The sequence below is a fragment of the Loxodonta africana genome, chromosome 2 (genome assembly GCF_030014295.1).
Source record: "Loxodonta africana isolate mLoxAfr1 chromosome 2, mLoxAfr1.hap2, whole genome shotgun sequence".
NCBI classification, from domain to species: domain Eukaryota; kingdom Metazoa; phylum Chordata; class Mammalia; order Proboscidea; family Elephantidae; genus Loxodonta; species Loxodonta africana.
The window spans coordinates 4,651,375-4,671,594 of record NC_087343.1 but is presented as its reverse complement, the minus strand read 5'-3'; the positions used below and the strand labels follow the sequence as shown (position 1 = coordinate 4,671,594).

Below are 20,220 nucleotides of genomic sequence, written 5' to 3'. Positions count from 1 at the left end.
GTCGCCCTCAGAGAGCGCAGGCGGTGAGGGGCAGCGGGAGGAAGCCGGTCCCCAGCGCTCGCTGCGTCCCGGGCCGCCGAGGGTGGGCGCCCGCTTCCCGAGCGTTGTCCCCGCCCCGCGGCCGTCGGGGGCGGAGGGGGCGGCGGGGCCGGGAGCCCGCCCCCCGCGCCCCGCCCGCGGCTCCGCCCGCCTCCCGCCCGGCGCCCCGAGGCCGTGCGCGCAGCTCGCGGGCGGCAGCGGGCGAGGGCGCGGGCGCGGCGGGGAGACGGCCCGGGCGCGCGGGGCGCCGGCCGCCCGATGTGGCGGGAGGCGATGCGGCGGCGCCGCTACCTGCGGGACGGCGCCGAGGCGGCGGCGGGCGGCGGGCGGCCGCGCTCCGGGGACTGGCTCTACGAGTCCTACTACTGCATGAGCCAGCAGCACCCGCTCATCGTCTTCCTGCTGCTCATCGTCATGGGCGCCTGCCTGGCCCTGCTCGCCGTCTTCTTCGCGCTCGGGCTGGTGAGTGCCCGGGTCCCGGCCCGGCGGGCGGGCGGGCGGGCGAACTTTCCCGGGGAGCTCCTGCCCCAGATAAAGTTGCCGGTGTCCCCAGGGGACGGCTGCGCGCGGGCCCCCTCGTCGGCACGCTCCCCGCGCCGCCCGCAGCGCCGCTGTCCGAGCGCGTCCTAGGGGCTCCAGCCGAGCCCTCCTCCGCGCCTCCGCGGGGCGGCTGCCGGTCCCTCCACCGCGCGGCCGGCGCTGGCCCTGCACTTGGGGCTGGGCATTACTGAACTCCGCCGAAAGCCTGCCTGGGAAAGTGGTTAACGGCCAGGAAAATGAAATGCTTTATTACTGCACATCGTGGCCTCTAAATACGAACGTATTTAGCCCCTTAAGACAGCAAGTGATAGAAAGAATCTTCCTCCGCAGGGTCCCCAAGTAAGCGGCGTTGCGGGCACACAGTTGCCTGCCTGTTTCTGGGGAGGTGGTTGATGGAGATGACTGCTCGATACGGATTATTAATGTGGATTTCATCGCTGGGAGCCTAATCCAACTCCACAGCTGATGTCAATTTTGCCCATTTATATTTTCCAAGCAGAGATCCTTGGCTCGCTCGGCCCAGCAGCAGCGAGGGGGCCTGTAGATGGCAGTAAACTTCCTGTGACGGTCTCTTGATGTGTGTGGTTCAAACTTTTGCAGCGCCTGTGAAAACGTGAGCAAATCTGCGCCAGGGATCCCTCACCCAAGTGCGGTGCGGGTGCCTTGATGATCTGGGAATGTCTCCACTACAGGATATTTTTTGAGCTTAGAAATAAATATGCCCCTATATGAATTTGTGTGCATGGGCAGAGAAGGGGATATTTGCTTAGGTCTCTCCAGGTGCTCATGATAGTTGTCCTTGGCATTTGGTAATTCGCTTCTGAAATCTTGTGGCAGATGGTGGTCAGATATTATGCATGGGAACACTTGTTACCACCATGGGGTTCTTTAAAAAGTGGAGTTTTCTTTTCCCTCACACTGCTGCTTTCTGAGCAAGGAGCCCTGGTGGTGCAGCAGTTAAGCAGCTCCGCAGCCAACTGAGAGGTAGCAGTTGCAACCCACCAGCTGCTCAATGGGAGAAAGACCTGGCAGCCTGAGTCTCTAAAGATTACAGCTTTGGAAACCCTATGGGGCAGTTCTACTCTGTCCTGTAGGGTCTCTATGAGTCAGAATCAACTTGAAGGGAACGGGTTTGGTTTGGTTTTTACTCTCTTCTGATGGAGATCAGTGAGGGACAGGAAGAAGAGAAAATAGAATGCAGGTGGCCATGACGTCACAGATGGCAAGGGGGTCCTTGCACTCTAAACCAGAGCAGGGGTTCCTGAGCCCTGACATCTGGGCAGTGTCTAGCCTTGAATGCCCCTGAAATGGCACCCCCATGTCTCTTTACTCCTTTGTCATGGAGAAGGACTTGGAGGGGACTTCTGTCAGACCCGTTGGCAGCAGGATCCCTAGAGTCATCTCCTCTTTCCCCCTCTACCTGCAGGGAAGAAAAAAGTCAGAGTTTTCCTCTGGAGCTCTGTTCTCTCAGGACCTTTCTGCTTGTGGTTCTCCTCAGTCTGTAATTCAAACCTGGGCTGGCTGTTCTCTTCTGCTGGAAAGGGCAGCAGGTGATGGCCTATTTATAGCACCCTTAATATATTTATTTAGAGACAAGTGAGGTTCACGCTTCCCTCTACAGCTGCTTGATTTTCTCTGAGACAAACTAATTTGTTCAACCTCATTGATACAGGTATTCTTTACAGGTCAGCGATACAGTCTAATCCAGCTGGAAGCAGCCTTCTTTAACTTTTCTTTCTTTTCCCCCCTTTGTATTTATGTTCCATTTTGGTGCCATTTTTAGAGTGGTATCCTTTAAAAAAAAAGTATCCAGGCATCTTTGCTCTTCCTTTATTAATCCATCCTTCCTCATTTTCCTTGCATTCGGCTAAATCTGTTTTCAGCACTAAGTGGCATTTCCCAGGCATGGCTGGAGCCCAGGGTGGGGTCCAGGGACAGGGAGAGGGATCTTCCTCTTTGCTGTACCTGGTCTCTGGGCTGTGATATGTATGAGTAGGTCCGTGCCAGGCGTCTGTCACCCAAGTGAGGTGCCTCTACCTGGTGCAGAGCTGTCTTCAGCTGAAGGGCCAAGGCAGATGTGGGAAATGCCTGGCAGAAAACGGGGTAGCGTCCTTCCAGACTCGACCTTTGGAAGAGCAGGGACAATTCTGGACTCTCAAGAGGTCACTTCTGTTTTGCTTTTAGTAGTATCATGAACAGGAGTCCCTGGGTGGCCCGAATGGTTAAGCACTCAGTTACTAGCCTAAACATAAGCCACTTGAATCCACCCACAGGGGCCTCTGAAGAAAGGCCTGATGATCCGTGGAAAATCCGTTGGGACACAGTCCTATTCTGATGCACATGGGGTCACCATGAGTCAGAATCGACTCAGCGGCCATTGGTTTGGCTTTGGTTTTAATATCAAAAAGAACATCTTCATGTTCCAAAAATATTCTCTGTCCTGATCAGCCAAGCTGGTTGGAGTAGGGTGTAGGGACGACTGAAGACGGGGTGATGCTGCCTTAGAAGTGTGCCCTGGGGAGCAGGGTGAGTTCCTCTTAGACTGAGCAGCTTCGCCCTCTGGAGTCCTAGCTCGGGGTGGGGGAATAGCTTGTCTGGGCCCTGCCCAGGTGTGCACCTCGGAGCACTCTGCTGGAATAGCCGGGCTCGGAGGTAAGTCAGGAGCCAAGCAGATCTGTTTTTGCTGCCTGAAGTCTTGGACTGATTCCTTTTTTCCCCTGAATCCGCCTAATTTTGACTTCCATTAGACTTTTATCAGTTCTTGTAGTAAAGTCTGGCAGTTTTCTTAACACACGTCCGTAGTCTGCTACAACATTCAGACTGCGGAATGGTTCTAGAGCCTTCTGAGTACAGGGTGATTTTTTTTGCTACGTATAAATGCCTTTGAGGTGCTTTGAGATATCACAGCAAGAAGAAAGCTTTGCTTTGATTTAGTATTTCCTTATAGCCCTTGTTCACAACGTGGTTTGGCTTAATTTTCATATATGGCCAATGCACCATTCCACACTGTTAGCCGTGATGGTAAAGTCATCCTCAGTATTTTTATTATGCTGTAAAAACAAAGGCTGAACTGGAACTTCACAGTCTGACTTAATTGGTTATTTTCTGTATAAAAAGCTACACTGTAGGGTCACTGTGAGTCGGAACCGACTCGACAGCAATGGGTAATGGGTTTATAGGCTTAACATTTTTGAAGAATACCTGAAGACATGAACCAAAGTAAATAAAACACACGACAGCATGTCTTGACTTTTACTAGTTGGATTAATCATACGAAAGGTATCTTTTGCTGCTTATCATCCCCAAACCAAACTCGTTGCCGTCGGGTCGATTCCCACTCACAGTGACCCTACAGGACAGAGCAGAACTGCCCCACAGGGTTTCCAAGTCTGTAATCTTTACAAGAGCAGACTGCCACGTCTGTCTCCCGTGAGCAGCTGGTGGGTTCAAACTGCCGCCCTTTTGGTTAGCAGCCGAGTGCTTCACCACTGCACCACCAGAGCTCCTGGCTGCTTCTCGTAGAGAGTTAATAAAAAATCTGATTTATACTTCCTTCAACATTAATTCATTGAGTACCTACCATGTGCAAGTGCTGGGATGTCATAAGCAAAATAAACTTGACCCCTGGCATTACCAAGCTTAGAAAGAATGAGACCAAACTTTCAGTTTGTCTTTAACATTTCACTTCAGCTCCGCAGAACTGTTTCTCATCCCTAAATGCATGAAAACACTTTCCTAAAATTCAATACCCCCTCCTTTAACATGCCCGCAGCCAACCAGCTCCCCTCAAAATTTCCCTGTCATTATTACGAACCCATCGCCCGTTGCCGTCGAGTCGATTGCGACTCATAGTGACCCTATAGGATAGAGTAGAACTGCCCCATGGAGTTTCCAAGGAGCGCCTGATGGATTCGAACTGCCGACCTTCTAGTTAGCAGCTGAGCTGTTAACGACTGCACTGCCCTTATTAGGAAAGGGTGGCATAAATGTTTTAGGTTGTCAAAACACTAGCTGGCTAAAATTTATGATTAGAAATAGGCAGTATTTGAATTTAAATGGAAAACATCTATACCTATAAATTTTAAATAGTCAGATATTGAAATAAAATCAATTTTTAAAAATTTGGTTTTATTTTCACACGATATTGAAATCTGAGAACATACACTTTTATTAAATGTGGGAATATGTATGATTTGACTGAGAATATGGTCTACCTCCCTGCTTTTATGGTGATGGATCTTAAAACACAGTAACCAGAGCACTTTTCCTCACAAGCCAGTTTTCCAGGGTTTTTCTCTAGGGGCAGGGACGTCAGACTGTTTGTGTTATCTCTGCTTGGAGAAAGAATGCTAATTCTTCTCAATCCACCAGTGGTTTGGAGAGGGAAACCACTTTAATTATTCCAGACACACTTCTAGCGCCCCCTGTGGGTGGAAGGATGTCCGCGGGGAGAAACCAACCCTTCGCCGTAATTTGGGGTGAAGGCTGGAGAAGGCAGATGAATATGCTTGCCTTCTCCTCTGAGGAGGTGGAAAACCTGTGCGTACTTTCTGTGTGCACGTGACTCTGGGATTCGTGAGGAGTGGGTGAGTCGTCTTAGGTACTGGAGTAAAAAAAGAAAAAGAAAAAATTCTGGCTGCTGTCGAGTGGACTGTGACTCATGGCAACCCGACGTGTGTCAGAGTAGAACGGTGCTCCGTAGGGTTCTCTGTGGCTGATTTTTCTGAGGTACTTCTGGGTGGACTGGGACCTCCAGCCGTCTGGTTAGCAGCTAAGTGCGTTAACAGTCACTGCTCGGGGACTCTGGTGTTGAAGTAAAGATAGGCAAAGATACAGCTCTGGGTCCATTTCTGTATAGCCAGGAAAATCTAACTTGGCAGGTGTTTGTAATTTGCAACCGGTAATTCGCTGAATCATTTTAGTTATAATTTAACTGTGTAAACACAGACCAAGAAAAAAAACTAACTTTCCGCAGAAAGGCTATTACAGGTTAGAGGGCTAGCAAGAGGGGACTTGGAAGCATCCTTTGGATATGGACCTGACACCTTGCCTTCCCTGGTTTAAAAATGCAGTGGGGTGCAATGAGTGAGAAGAGCCGCGTTTCTGAGAATCGGGGCTTTGCCCCTTTCCACCTCTCTGACCCCGGACAAGTTGTTTAACCTCTCTGTGTCCCAGTTTCCTTATTTGTTAAATGGAGTGGTACCTACCTCTTAAGGTGGTGGTCAGAGTTAGTACATGAGAAGCACTTAGGGAAATGGCTGGCACAGAATAACCCTCCACGAGCTGTTAGCCATTAGCAGGTTGTCTTTAGTTGCAATTTAGTTATAAAAACATGAAAACATACAGTCATGTATTATTAGAACAGGAAGGGAATCCATTCTACAGATGTGGAAACTGAGACCTGGGGAGGTAAAATCGTTTCCTCAAGGCCAGGCAGCTGCTGCAGAGCTGGGACCAGGCCCCAGGACATTTTTCTTCTTCCTGCATGAAATTTCCTGGAGAACATTGTACGTCTAGAATTCCAGCCCTATTCTTGGCATGATACCACCTTTCTTGGTGAAAGATCAAGCTGATAAGAACTCCCTCAATTTCTCTTCACTTTTGGAATCCAAGATAAGTGGAGTTACGTTTCATTTCATCTCTTTTTATTTTTATTTTTAATGTAGAAAGAAATTTGGGTAGAAATGTCTTCGCATGATTAACTCATAGTGGCGGCATTATTTATTTTCATTATGCTCAATATTCCCGGTATCTTCCTGTCTTAGTTATCCAGTGCTGCTGTTACGGAAACACTACAAGGTGGATGGCTTTAACAAGCAGAAATTCATTTTCAGCGTGCTGGCTCTAGGGGAAGGCTTTCTGTGTCTCTTGGGTTTGGGAGAATGTCCTTGTTCCTTGGTTACTTCTTTGGTGATCTTCGTGTGGTCTGGCATCTATCTTCCCCCCAACTCTGCTCCCTTGTTTAATCTGCTTTTTTTTTTTTTTTAATATCTCAAAAGAGGTTGATTTAAAACACGCCCTACACTAATGCTGTCCATTAACGTAACAAAGAGAACCCATTCCCAAATGGAATTATAACCACAAGCATAATAGGGGTTAGGATTTACAACACATACTTTTGGGGGGCACAATTCAGTCCATAACACTTCCCCATCACGCAGAGGATCTACCTGGAAGTCATTAGTGTACATACATGGCTTGCAAGGCCTGTTCCTACTGGGCTGTCTGTGAAGCTCATTGATTCTTACTAATATTTTAAAATCACGTACTCTATAAAGTATAATAATTAGGTTGTCATCATTGTTGCTAGCTGCTGTCAAGTTGGCCCCCAACTTATGGTCACCCCATGTACAACAGAATTGAACCGTTGTCACATGTAGGGTTTTCACTGGCTGATTTTTCAGAAGTAGGTCTCCAGGCCTTTCTCCCAATAATTGGGTTAGCGCCGACATAGTACTCTGTTAAAGGTGTTTAATGGTTGCGTTAATCACCTCAATATGTTTGATGAGTAATTGCCAGTGACAGGAGAGTCAACACTAGATGGCTAAGCAGAGCCTACTCATCTAGTCGTCCTGCTATGACTCAATGTTGGTGCTGGGACAATTCAAGGCACTTGGTTCTTTTCTTCCTCGAGTATTTGCTGAGTGTCTCTTAGGTCCAGGCACTGTGATTGTCTGGGACTCAGGGTGGCCTCCCATCCTGAAGTATTCATCGCTGATAAACTGATAGAATTTCTACACTGACGGTTACCCCTCTGTTGTTGTTGCTGTTGGGTGCTGTCGAGTGGATTCCAGCTCACAGCGACCCCATGTGACAAGAGTAGGACTCCCCCATAGGATTTCCTAGGCTGTAAAATTGAAGTAAAAGAAAAAAAAAAGCCTTTTTTCTTTTACTTCAATCTCTACAGGAGCAGATTGCCAGCCTTTCTCTCACAGAGCCACTGGGTGGGTTTAAACCACTAACCTTTTGGTTAGCAGCTGAGCTCTTAATGGTTGCTTACCAGGGCCCCTTCTTACCTCTCTAGGGTGATCTATCTGCTTGGACCCGTGGGTTTAGAACACCCACATCTGGCCTCACAGGCCTCGGAGTCCTGCCTTGGAGGCTCCCGTCACCCTGAGGCTCCTGCTGCCCTCCCAAGTGCGCATTCACATTCACGCTGCCCTTCCTTGAGCTGAGCAGCCAGCCGTAGTGAACACTCCTGTCTGTGTTGTTTTTGCTCTGACCCCGTCAAAGTTCTGGGACTGTAAAACATCATATAACATTCTTCATCTGAAGTTGAGAATCACACGGCGGGTTAGTGTTGTCTCCGTAGCTGGCGGCTGGTTCTGTCCGGGAAGAAACTTAGAGTGCTCCCCGTCAGTGCTTATACAGTGCTGACCGTGTTGCAGGTGTGAAGGAGCCCTGGTGGTGCACTAGTCAATAGTCAGGTGCTCCACTACTCACTGAAAGGTCACTGGTTTGAACCCAGCCCGTGGCTCCACAGGAGAAAGACCTGACAGTCTGCTCCCATAAAAATTACAGCCTAGAAAACCCTGTGGGGCAGTTGTACTCCATCACATGGGGTCACCATGAGTTGGAAGCGATTCAACGGCACCTAACCACAACAATTAACCTGTGTATAATTTACAGGGTAGTTATTTTCTTTAGAATCCCTGGGTGCTAACTGAAAGGTTGGAGGTTCAAATCTACCGGGAGGTGCCTCAGAAGAAAGGCTTGGTGATCTGCTTCTGAAAAATCAGCCATTGAAAACCTCATGGAGCACAGTTCTGTTCTGACACGTGGGGTCGCCACGAGTCAGAGTCACAACAGAACCGGTGGTGGCCCGTTTCCTCAGCAGCCGTCAGGTCACAGCTGAGCAGGTAAGAGCACAGCCTTGCTGGTAGACTGGATGCAGGCCCAGCTGCGACACTTGCTGTGTGTTTCTGATGGGTTCATTGATCTGTTCCAGCCTCCTGTACCTCAACCTGTGAGGTACACTAGGTAACAGAGCCCGGCTCACGGGGAATAAATGAGATAGAACATAGGAGCGCCTGGCACAGTGCCTGGCACACATTAAACCCCAGACAAGTGTGAGCCCCTGGCGTGATTCTGTGTGCACCACAGAATGTTCTCCTGGCCGTGGTCTCGCGGAGGCTGAGACCTGGACAAGTACTGTTGTTAGTTGTCATTAGATTCTGACTCACGGCGACCCCATGCATGCAGAGAACTGTGCTCCCTAGGGTTTTCAAGGCTGTGACCTTTCAGAGGCAGATTGCCAGGCCTTTCTTCCGAGACACCTCTGGGTGGATTTGAACTGCCAGTCTTTCAGCTAGTAGTCGAGCACTTCACCGTTTGCGTACAAGGATTTCTGATCCTGGGTATGAAAGAGCAGGGGTATGTTCCTATTTATATGATCTGTGTTGCACGTGTAGCTTTGAGTTATTTACAAAAAGGAGACAGGGAAGAACCTGGATCATTTAATTAAAAGTCACATTTTGACATAAGCTTAACTGACATTCGCTGGCACTGAAATTCTTGCCAAATTGACATACTTCATATTTTTCAATTTTGTCAGCTTTGGGTAATTTCACATAAAATTATTAAGAGGAGTAAGATGGTATCGAGCGTGTAGTTCTCCGGGTGGAACTGGAGCTTGAAGCCTGGCTGGCCTGGGTGTACACCCACAAGGTGCATTTGGGAGGAGAGACAAGGATTGTTGTGCCAGCTCTTGCATTTGGTCCGTTTGACCAAATTAAGCCTGTGCTAATGTTGTTACAGGAGCCTGGGTGGCAAAGCAGTTAAGAGCTGCAGCTGCTGACCAAAAGGTCAGCAGTTCAAATCCACCAGCCGCTCCTTGGAAACCCTGTGGAGCAGTTCTACTCTGTCCTGTAGGGTCGCTATGAGTGGGAAGCGACTTGACGGCACTTAACAGCAACAGTGTTGTTCCAGGGAGCCCTGGTGGTGCAGTGGTTAAGTGCTGCACTGCTAACCAAAAGGTTGATGGTTCGAACTCATCAGCAACTCTGTGGGAGAAAGATATGGTAGTCTGCTTCCGTAAAGATGACAGCCTTGGAAACTCTATGGGCAAGTTCTAGTCTGTCCTGTAGGGTCGTTCTGACTTGAGATAAACTCAACAGCAATGGGTGATGTTGCTCCAGTGCCCTCTTTGTGTAAAAATAAAATCACAACCAGATGAGGAGATGCTAGCAGGAAGACTTCAGGAGTCCAGCTGTTTCTGGCCATACTGCAAAATAATCCTTTTTGCTACCTTTTTGAAATTCTCTTTACACTTCTGTTCCCAGGAGCCAGACTCAGGTGGAAGAGCCCTGGGTACAATGCTCTTAAGTACTTCAACCTGAAAATCCATCGTGAGCAGCTTTGCTAACTGGTTTCTGACTCCACCCAGGGTTCTAGAGTGACGGTACCAGGGCAGAGAGGAGAGTACAGACCTGGGTCACAGCTGTTAGGAGCACACAGGCAGATTGTATCTCAAAGGCCAAAAGAGCCGCTTTTTAAAACCTTGATACTTGAAATGGGAGTTTTCAGTTATTAGCACGGTTATAATTTGTTGCATTTGAAACATGCAGACCTAAGGTACAGTGGTGTCTTTGTAACACATTGAAATTCTTAAGAAGATTTCTCAGGATGGTCACAATTGTCAGAGAATCCGATGAATGAATCAGGTGTCTGGGGTCACAGCCCTACAGAAGATTCCTGGTGGAAAAGGCTCAGATCATTGTGATTGCAGTGGGAACCCCTGCCTGCAAGTCCTTGTGACAGACCAAATTATGTCCCCAAAAATACGCGTTGAAATGCTAAACCCCTATACCTGTGGATGTGACCCCATTTGGAAATAGAGGTTTTCTTTTGTTAATGAGATCATACCAGAGTAGGGTGGGTCCTAAACCTAATCACTTCTGGGTGGTGCCTTGTAAAAAGAGCTGAACAGACACAGAAGTAGACAGATGCCACGTGAGCAAAGGAACTCCAAGGATTGATCACCAGCAGACACCAGACACCAGGAGAGAGGCCTCAAAGGAATCAGTGCAGACCAGATGCTGATTTGGATTTTTAGTCTCCAGAACTAGGAGAATAAAATTCTGTGCTTTACAGCCATGTACTTGTGGGATGTCTGTTATGGCAGGACTGGGTAACTAAGACAACCTTGGAGTTAGAACTTCTGCCCATTTGCCTCAGCACCCTTCTGTGTTCCTCTGACAATAATGATGTTGGGTTATCCCAGCTAAGATGAGCCGAGTTCTGGTTTTGTTGTTACGTGCTTACCCCTCAGACTGTGTTATTATTTTTTAATGTCCTGTTTTATATTGACAAAAAAATCCATATGCATAAACAAAGGGAACATAGTTAAGATTCAAAATGCTAATTACCTGTAGACATTATAAAAAAACAAAACAAAACCTGTTGCCATCAAGTTGATTCCGACTCATAGTGACCCTATAAGACAGAGTAGAACTGCCCCATAGTTTCCAAGGAGCGCCTAGTGGATTCGAACTGCAGACCTTTTGGCCAGCAGCTGTAGCTCTTAACCACTACGTCACTAGGGTTTCTGGACATTATAAAAGAAACAGAAAAGGTTAAACTAATTATTACGAAAATCGAACACACTACTGATATTAAAATTTCAGGGAATAAAGAGTTCGAGGGAATACGCACAAAACATAATGAAGAAATGTTGTTTACTATAATTTTTTTTTTTTTTAATTATGAGTTCTGTTATTTTGCTGCAAATGTAATACAAATGAATTTCAGGTATTCATCTTACCTCTATCAACTTGCTGTCATATCCTATTTTTAGTAGTAATTGAATTGGTGAGTTTTTCAGGTCTCCTTTTGGGCAGTCCCATCATCTGCAAACAATGGGAGCTTTGTTTCCTCTTTCCCAGCACTAAGGCCTTTCATTTCTTTTTATCTGACTACGAATGCTAAGACAGAAGTGACAGAATGGTGATTGTCAGGCTTCCGGCCTTTGTCTGACAACCCCAGGCTGAATGCAGAAACTTTGAAGAAATTTTTTTTTTAAAAAAAAGATTCTCTTTTATTTTAATTTACAAAAAAAAAAAACCCAAAAAACAAGAAACGAGTGTTGAATTTTACCAAACTGAGATGATCATATACTTTTTGTTTTTTGATCTGCCAATAAAGTGAATAGTAACTGTAGACTTTCTAATATGAAATAATCTTTATATTTCAGGAACGACACACTTTTCATGGTATGTTTTTATGCAGTGTTGCAGGTAACTTGCAGACATTTCGTTTAAGATTTTTGCAAATATTTTTAGGTTAAATGAGTTTGAAATATTCCTTTTTCAAACTGACCTTTTTTTTTTAATTTAAGTTTTAATAGTCTCATACAATAAGTCAGAAAGCTTGTCTTTTGCAATTTTCTGAAGGAGTTGTCATTATGTTGGAATGCGTTGATGGAATTTGTCAAGACAACCACGGGGCTTATTGCTTTCTTTGCAGGGAGATTTTTATACTTCTGCTTTGGGTCTTTGATAATAAGAGGGTTATTTAGTATTTCTAATTTGTTGAGTCATCTTTGATAAGAAATTTTTCTAGGGATTTTTGCATCTCATCCAATGTACCAAATTTAATGGCACGCATTTGCTATTTTTTTTTATCGTTTTAATGTCTACTCTATCTTTGGTTTTTATTCATAATGGTATCTTACGTGCTTTTTTTAATCTCAGTTAATCCCATCAGATGTCCTCCTAGTTTTAGCGTTTTCAAGAAGCAGCCTTTGCCTTTGTTGATCCTCTCTTTTTGCACTTTTTTTTCTATTTTATCTGCTTTTGGTTTTCTCTCAGTTATCTCCTGTGAGTCAGAATGTGCTCGATTATTCTATGGAAACAAACAGCTCCAAAATCTCAGGGGCCTAACACAACAAAGGTTTACGTTTTGCTCCTGCCACGCAGGGATGCAAGTCAGTGGAGGGACTCTCTCCAGGTAGTCACTCAGGGATTGAGGGTGAGGGAAGCTGTGTCTTGTGGCCACGTCCTGCCTGCATCACCTCGCCGGGGGGAAGAGTGCTTCAGTGCCTTACCACTGCCAGTTAGAGTCGGCATGGAAGTGCCACATCACTGTCACTTGTTTTTCATCAGCCGAAGTGTGTGTTCCAGTTATTTATGGCTGCATATAAAAACATCCCAGAATTTAGAGACTTTAGACAGCAATCATCACTGGTTCTCCTCACGAATCTGTGGTTTAGGTAGACGTGGCAGTGGCTGCTCACTCCTGCTCGATGCATTATCAGCTGGGGTGGCTGGAAGGCTGGTGTGACTCCAGGCCTGGGGGCTGAAGCCCCTGAAGGCTTGCTTGCTTACATACCTGGTGGTCACTACCAGCTGGGCCTCTAGGTGGGAATGCCTTCATGTGGCTGCTGCTTATGCTCACTTGGCTTCCTCACAGCATGGTAGCTGGGTTCCAAGAAGGATCATCCTGAAAGAACAAGATGGAAGTGCATGCCATTTTTATGAACCAGCTCCTGAAGAAGAATTGATGCATTTGAATTATAGTGATGGTGAAGAATATTGAATATACCATGGACTGCTTGAGCCCTGGCAGTGAAGTGGTTAAGAACTCAGGCTGCTAACTAAAAAGGTTGGCAGTTTGAATCCACCAGCCACTCCTTGGAAACCCTATGGGGCAGTTCTACTCTGTCCTGCAGGCTCACTGTGAGTCAGAATCAACTCAGTGGCACACAGCAATGACAACAACATGGATTGCCAGAAGAATAAACAAATCTGTTTTGGAAGAAGTATACCCAGGATGCTCCTTAGAAGCAAGGATGGCAAGACTTTGTCTCACGTACTATGGACATGTTATCAGGAGGGACCAGTCCCTGGGAAGGACGTCATGCTTGGTAAAGTAGAGGGTCAGCAGAAAAGAGGAAGGTCCTCAGCGAAATGTATTGACATGGTGCCCGCAACAATGGAGTCCAACATAGCTGTGATTATGAGGATGGCACAGGACTGGGTAGCATTTTATTCTGTTGTACAAAGGGTCACTTTGAGTTGGGACTGACTCAACGGCACCTAACGACACCAACAACAACTCTAATTCTACCACGCTATGTTGGTGAGACAGTCATATAGATCCACCCAGGTTCAAGCACCGTGGACATGGAGCCTCGTTTGGTGGAGGCAGTGTCACCTGCAGGTGGGATGGAGCGTAGTGTGGCCCCATCTTTGGTGGAGGTACTACACAGCACCTTATATATATGTGCCAAATGTCCATATGCCTGGAAGGAGGATGTATCAGTTAGCTTTTGCTCTGTAACAAATCACCCCAAAATTTTCCTCAAATTTAACAGCTTGGAACAACTACTGTTTTACTTAGCTCACAATTCTATGGTTTAACTCTTCATTCTTCTGGTCTGAGTCAGCTCAGTTGACCTCTGCTGGTTGAACTCCTGTTCATGTGATCACTTGACAGGTCAGGTGGAAGTCGGATCACCTATGATGGCTTCATTTCCATCCGAGTGGTCAGTTGGAGGCTGTCACCTGGGGCTGTAAGCTGTGGTGGTAGGGTCACTGGGCTGCATGTCTCCGGTCATCCAACAGGCTGGTCTGGGCTTCTTGGTCTGGAGTTCACAGAGTTCCAAAGAGTAGTGAACAAGTGGGCAAGCCCCAATACTCAAGTGTTCTCAAATCTTTGTGTCATTTTGCTGTTGTCACGTTAGCCAAAGACAGAGTCAGCGTGTTGTTGGAGGAGGTACTTCACAAGGGCGTGGACACAGGGAAGGACATTATTGCAGCAAGCTTAGCCAATGAAACAGTCACAGAGGGGTGAACTGGAGTACTGAACAGCCCAAATTACTGCCACCCCCATGTGCCTGTCAGTTTTCATACTGTGGGGACTTGTGTGTTGCTGTGATGCTGGAAACTATACCACTGGTATTGAAATACCAGCAGGGCCAGCCATGGTGGACAGGTTTCAGTGGAGTTTCCAGACTAAGACAGACTAGGAAGAAGGGCCTGGTGGTCTACTTTTGAAAGGAATTAGCCAGTGAAAACCTTATGTGTCGCAGTGGGATATTGTCTGGTATAGTGCTGGAAGATGAGCCCCTCAGGTTGGAAGGCACTCAAAAACTGGAACCGACTTGACGGCACCTAGCAACAACAATAATTACTACCACAGTCCACCCAACTGATCATCAACTATTTAGTTCACTCCCTCTTTATGAAAACATGCATACCTCTTCCCTAAGAGAGACAACTCAAAAGTCCCTCCCAGTAGTGGGGAAAAAAAAGCTCACAATCTAGGATCTCTGAGTAAAGTGCACTAGTTTATTCAGAGAGAACGATGACCAGGAATTTCTACAAGTGTAGCAATGGCTTCTCTTACTCTGGAGACTTATGGACTAAAAAGACATATCACCCATCCACTGAATTATTCAACATACGAGGGGTGACCACAGTAGACATTCCTGTCACCCCAAGAGAAGAATGACACATGTTAGTTTAGTTCCTCCACCATTGTTAGGTGCCATCAAGTCATTTCTGACTCTTAGCGCCCCTGTATACAACAGAATGAAACACTGCCCGGTTCTGTGCCATCCTCGTGGTCTTTGTTATGTTTGAGCCCGTTGTTGTAGCCACTGTGTCAGGCCATTTCGTTGAGGGTCTTCCTCTTTTTCGCTGACCCTCTACTTTACCAAGCATGATGTCCTTCTCCAGGAACTGGTCCCTCCTGATAACACGTCCAAAGTGTGTGAGAGGAAGTCTCACCATCCTCACTTGGTGGTTCTGGTTGTACTTCTTCCAAGACTGATTTGTTCATTCTCCTGGCAGTCCATGGTATAATCAATATTCTTCCCCAACACCACAATTCAAATTCATCAGCTCTTCTTTGGTCTTCTTATTCATTGTCCAGCTTTCACATGCATATGAGGTGATTGAAAACACCGTGGCTTGGGTAAGGCACCCTTAGTCCTTAAATTGGCATCTTTGCTTTTTAATACTTTAAAGAGATCTTTGGCAGCAGACTTTCCAAATGCAATACATCATTTGGTTTCTTTACTGCTGCTTCCATGGATGTTGCTTATGAATCCAAGTAAAATGAAATCCTTGACAACTTCAATCTTTTCTCCATTTATCATGATGTTGCTTCTTCAGCCATACCATTACTAAATCCTAAATCCCTCTGGGCAGACATTAGACCCTGACTCTTGTCCTGGAAATAGCTACCTTGTCTGTCATTTTCTGTGACCTCAGAATCATCCCTCTGGGAGGTTCTTTGTTCACCGTCCTCTTAACCACATCTGAATTAAGTATTGGGGGTATTCCCTTCTTGGGAGTGAGCAGCTTTCTCAGCCATTCCTGACTAGATGATAGGGAACGCAACGTTCCCTTTAAGTCTAGAACAGCCAGAGCTCAGGTTGGTATTTCTTTTGGAGGTAGATATTTCTCAAAAAAAAACACAAAAAAACTAATTAAGCCTTTTACCTGTTTGATTCCAGTGATCTTCAGGTGTCAGAGGCTGTGCCCATGGTTCTTTTCAAAACGTAGTTCTCAGATTTGCTCTGTTTCTTGGCTTTCCTGCCCCTCGTCCCTCCCTTGTTTTTTCTTGGCTTGTCTGCACTTTGAGTCTGTCTGGGAAAGACACTGCCGTAGCTCTCTTTTCCCTGAGCCGTTTTGTACAATGGAAGGGGTTTACTAGTATTACACTCTTCCTTACACTTTTACTCGGAGGAACCCTAATCCCTGTAGTTTTTATCATTGGGCTTGATTTTTTTCCCCTCACATGGCTTAGTTTTAATCAGCCTTTGTCATTCCAGAGCCCAAGCTTTATCATTTACTGGTGGAGACATTTCCTGCTCTCAGCCTGACAAACCCATGCAGTTCTGGACTCTACTGCTTCGCTTTCATTCCTCCTTATCAGTTGTTTTCTGATTTCCCTCTCTCTCTCGTAGTACTTTAAAAAATACGATCAGCAGCACAAACCCCACTTCTAACATTTTGTTTAATGGCTTCCTTTTCCAGACTCCACTGCCTGCCTGTCCATGGTGGCTTGTGTGTTGCTATGATGCTAGAAGCTATGCAGCCAGTATTTAAAACACCAGCAGGGTCACCCCTGGTGGACAGGTTTCAGGGGAGTGTTCAGAGTGAGACAGACTAGGAAGAAAGCCCTGATGACCTGCTTACAAAAGTTAGCCAGTGAAAGTTTATGGATCAGAAGCAGAACATTGCCTGATTTGCTTGCTTTGGATGTGTCATTGTGGGAGGGGGATCCATCGCTGGAGAAAGACGTGTTTGGTGAAGTAGAGGGCCAGCGAGGGTGTGGGAGACCCTCAGTGAGATGGACTGGCACAGTAGCTGCAGTGAGGGACTTGAACACGCTGGCAGCGGTGTGAATGACCTCATGTTGTGCGTGAGGCTGCCATGAGCCGATGTGGATTTATGTACTGTCTGTGTTTGCATCCGTGCTACACAGCAGAGTTCAAGGCGGAGGTTAAAAAAAAAGATGTCCCAAATTTCCAACTTTTCCAAGCTGCTGTCCCACTCCATCATCTCTAACATCAACTGCTCCCTTTGCTGTCAGCACTCGCCCTCCCATCTTTGGGTTCCCTAATTCACTGCAACATCTCACAGAACTCACGAACCACATAAAGGAAATGGCTCACGTGGGTGTGGAAGCTGGCAAGTCCCAAATTCATGGGTCAGGCATAGACTTCTCCCTGGCCTTTGGTCTCTGCCCAAAGGCACTCAGCTTTCTTACTCCGTGATCTAGGAAGCCCAACAAGCCGCCTGCTGCTGCAGGGTCTCTGCTTCTGGGTCTCCCCTGCTGGTCTCTCCTTCTTTGGTGGCGGTGGGCTCTCTCCCTCTCAGCTCTTATAAGGCAAAACTGACCAGTCCCCTTGGTAGGCCACAATTACCCTATCACGCAGTCACCTGGGTGGAAATCATAAGACCACGACTAGAAAGGCTACACACAAAAGTAACTAATGGCACTACATTGGGGCGTCTTCTCTCTTCCAAGATAGATTTGAAGACGTTCACTGCTTTTTGGGCCATTGCATAACTTGGGCTGCCATTTTCCTTCTTCTGATAACAGCTTCCTTGCTGCCATACAACCCCCAGCTGTCAGTGCCATGTGTCTTATATCCTGGTATGGTGTTTACTTACTCTGCGTGCCACATGCTTTATATCCTGGTATGGCGTTTACTTACTCCGTGAGCCACACGTTTTATATCCTGGTATGGCAGTTACTCCGTGTGCCACACGTTTTATATCCTCGTAGGGCAGTTACTTACTCCTTGTGCCACACGTTTTATATCCTGGTATGGCAGTTACTTCGTGTGCCACACGTTTTATATCCTCGTAGGGCAGTTACTTACTCCGTGTGCCACATGTTTTATATCCTGGTATGGCAGTTACTCCTTGTGCCACACGTTTTATATCCTGGTATGGCAGTTACTTACTCCGTGTGCCACACGTTTTATATCCTGGTATGGCAGTTACTTACTCCGTGTGCCACACATTTTACATCCTGGTATGGCAGTTACTTACTCTGTGTGCCACACGTTTTACATCCTGGTATGGCGTTCAGTTACTCCATGTGCCACACGTTTTATATCCTGGTATGGCGTTCACTTACTCCGTGTGCCACACGTTTTATGTTCTGGCATGGTGTTTACTTACTCCGTGTGCCACACATTTTATATCTTGGTATGGCAGTTACTTACTTCGTGTGCCACATGTTTTATATCCTGGTATGGTGTTTACTTACTCCGCGTGCCACACGTTTTACATTCTGGTATGGCATTTACTTACTCCGTGTGCCACACGTTTTATATCCTGACATGGTGTTTACTTACTCCGTGTGCCACACGTTTTTATATCCTGGTATGGCGTTTACTTACTCCGTGTGCCACATGTTTTACATCCTGGTATGGCGTTCACTTACTCCATGTGCCACACATTTTTTTTTTTTTTAATTAACTTTTATTGAGCTTCAAGTGAACGTTTACAAATCAAGTCCGTCTGTCACATATAAGTTAATATACATCTTACTCCTTACTCTCACTTGCTCTCCCCCTAATGAGTCAGCCCTTCCAGTCTCTCCTTTCGTGAAAACTTTGGCAGCCTCCAACTCTCTCTATCCTTCCATCCCCCCTCCAGACAGGAGATGCCAGCACAGTCTCAAGTGTCCACCTGATATAATTAGCTCACTCTTCATCAGCATCTCTCTCCCACCCACTGTCCAGTCCCTTTTATGTCTGATGAATTGTGTTTGGGGATGGTTCCCGTCCTGTGCCAAAAGAAGGTTTGGGGACCATGACCGCCGGGATTCCTCTAGTCACATCCAGACCATTAAGTCTGGTCTTTTTATGAGAATTTGGGGTCTGCATCCCACTGATCTCCTGCTCCCTCAGGGGTTCTCTATTGCCACACGTTTTATATCCTGGCATGGCGTTTACTTACTCCGTGAGCCACACGTTTTATATCCTCGTAGGGCAGTTACTTATGCTATGTGCCTGTTTTCGTAGTCAGTAAGGATGTTACAGGCTATGATGGGGTCACAAACAAACCCCACATTTGACTTAACACACCAGAGGTTTGTTCCTGGCTGGTGTGGACCAGTAGGGGTTTAACTTGCCTTAATCACTGGGAGACTAGGAGTGTCATCATGACATGTGCTGTTGCAGTCATTGCACCAGGGAAGAGAAAGTGGGCCTCATGGTGACATTTATGTGCTTTTTCCCAGGGGAGAGACACATTACTTCTGTTCACAGCTTTTTGGCTGAAGCATGGTCACTCCTAACTTTAAGGGGAGTAGGAAATGCTACCCAGAAGGAACCCAGAAGGAGGAAATGAGGAATATTTTTGAAGATCGTGAGTGCCATACCTCCTTCCCCCTCCATCCTGTGGGTTTCTTCTGTTGTTCTTTTTCTCACTTCCAAAGCAGGATACAAGAACAACAACCAGTCGCTGTTGAGGAGATCCCAATGCATGGTGACCCCATGTGTGTAGAATAGATCTGTGCTCCACTGGGTTTTCAACAGCTGACTTTTTGGACGTAGATTGCCAGGCCTTTCTTCCAAGGTGCCTCTGAGTGGACTCCAACCTCCACTTTCCACTAACAGCCGAGTGCTTAACTGCCAGCACCATCCAGGGACTCTGGAAGAGGGATACTTACTGGAAGGGGGAATTGGAGGGTCGGAGAAGGAGCCACTAACCAGTCCTTTCAGACCTCTGGAGTGGGCGCACAAGCTTTAACTAGTTTGTCAATAGAACAATCCAGCATAGTTTACTGCTTGTCAACTAGGCGTCCACATTCATGTCTTTAACTGCGTTCAACTTCCAAATAAGAAGAGTGAAAAATCATGTGTCCAGCTAGTAGGATAACAACTGTTCTTGGTACAGCTGAAAACCCACTTTCCCTAAAAGAGGATATACCAAGAGTCACTTTATCTCTCTTTGGGCGTTGATTTCTCTTCTAAGTCTTTAGATAGAAATGGCATTATCTTGCATACTACGTAACCAACGTTAATATATCATGTTATGTCATATGGAAAAGGAGAAAGAAAAAAATAATTATCTAATATAAAAAAACAAAGAAACAAACCGAACTCATTGCCGTCAAGTGGATACCAACTCATAACAACCCTATAAGACAGAGTGGAACTGCCCCATAGGG

General features: G+C 46.5%; 1 protein-coding gene across 1 annotated transcript in view; it reads left to right on the top strand.

Moving 5' to 3' along the window:
* Positions 1-297: 297 nt before the first annotated feature.
* The window catches only part of ADCY2 (adenylate cyclase 2), a 515,387-nt gene continuing 495,464 nt past the window's right edge, over positions 298-20,220 (top strand). Inside the window, exon 1 of the mRNA XM_010588063.2 lies at positions 298-501. Within this exon, the coding sequence (XP_010586365.2) occupies positions 298-501 (204 nt within the window). The remainder of the gene's footprint in view (positions 502-20,220) is intronic.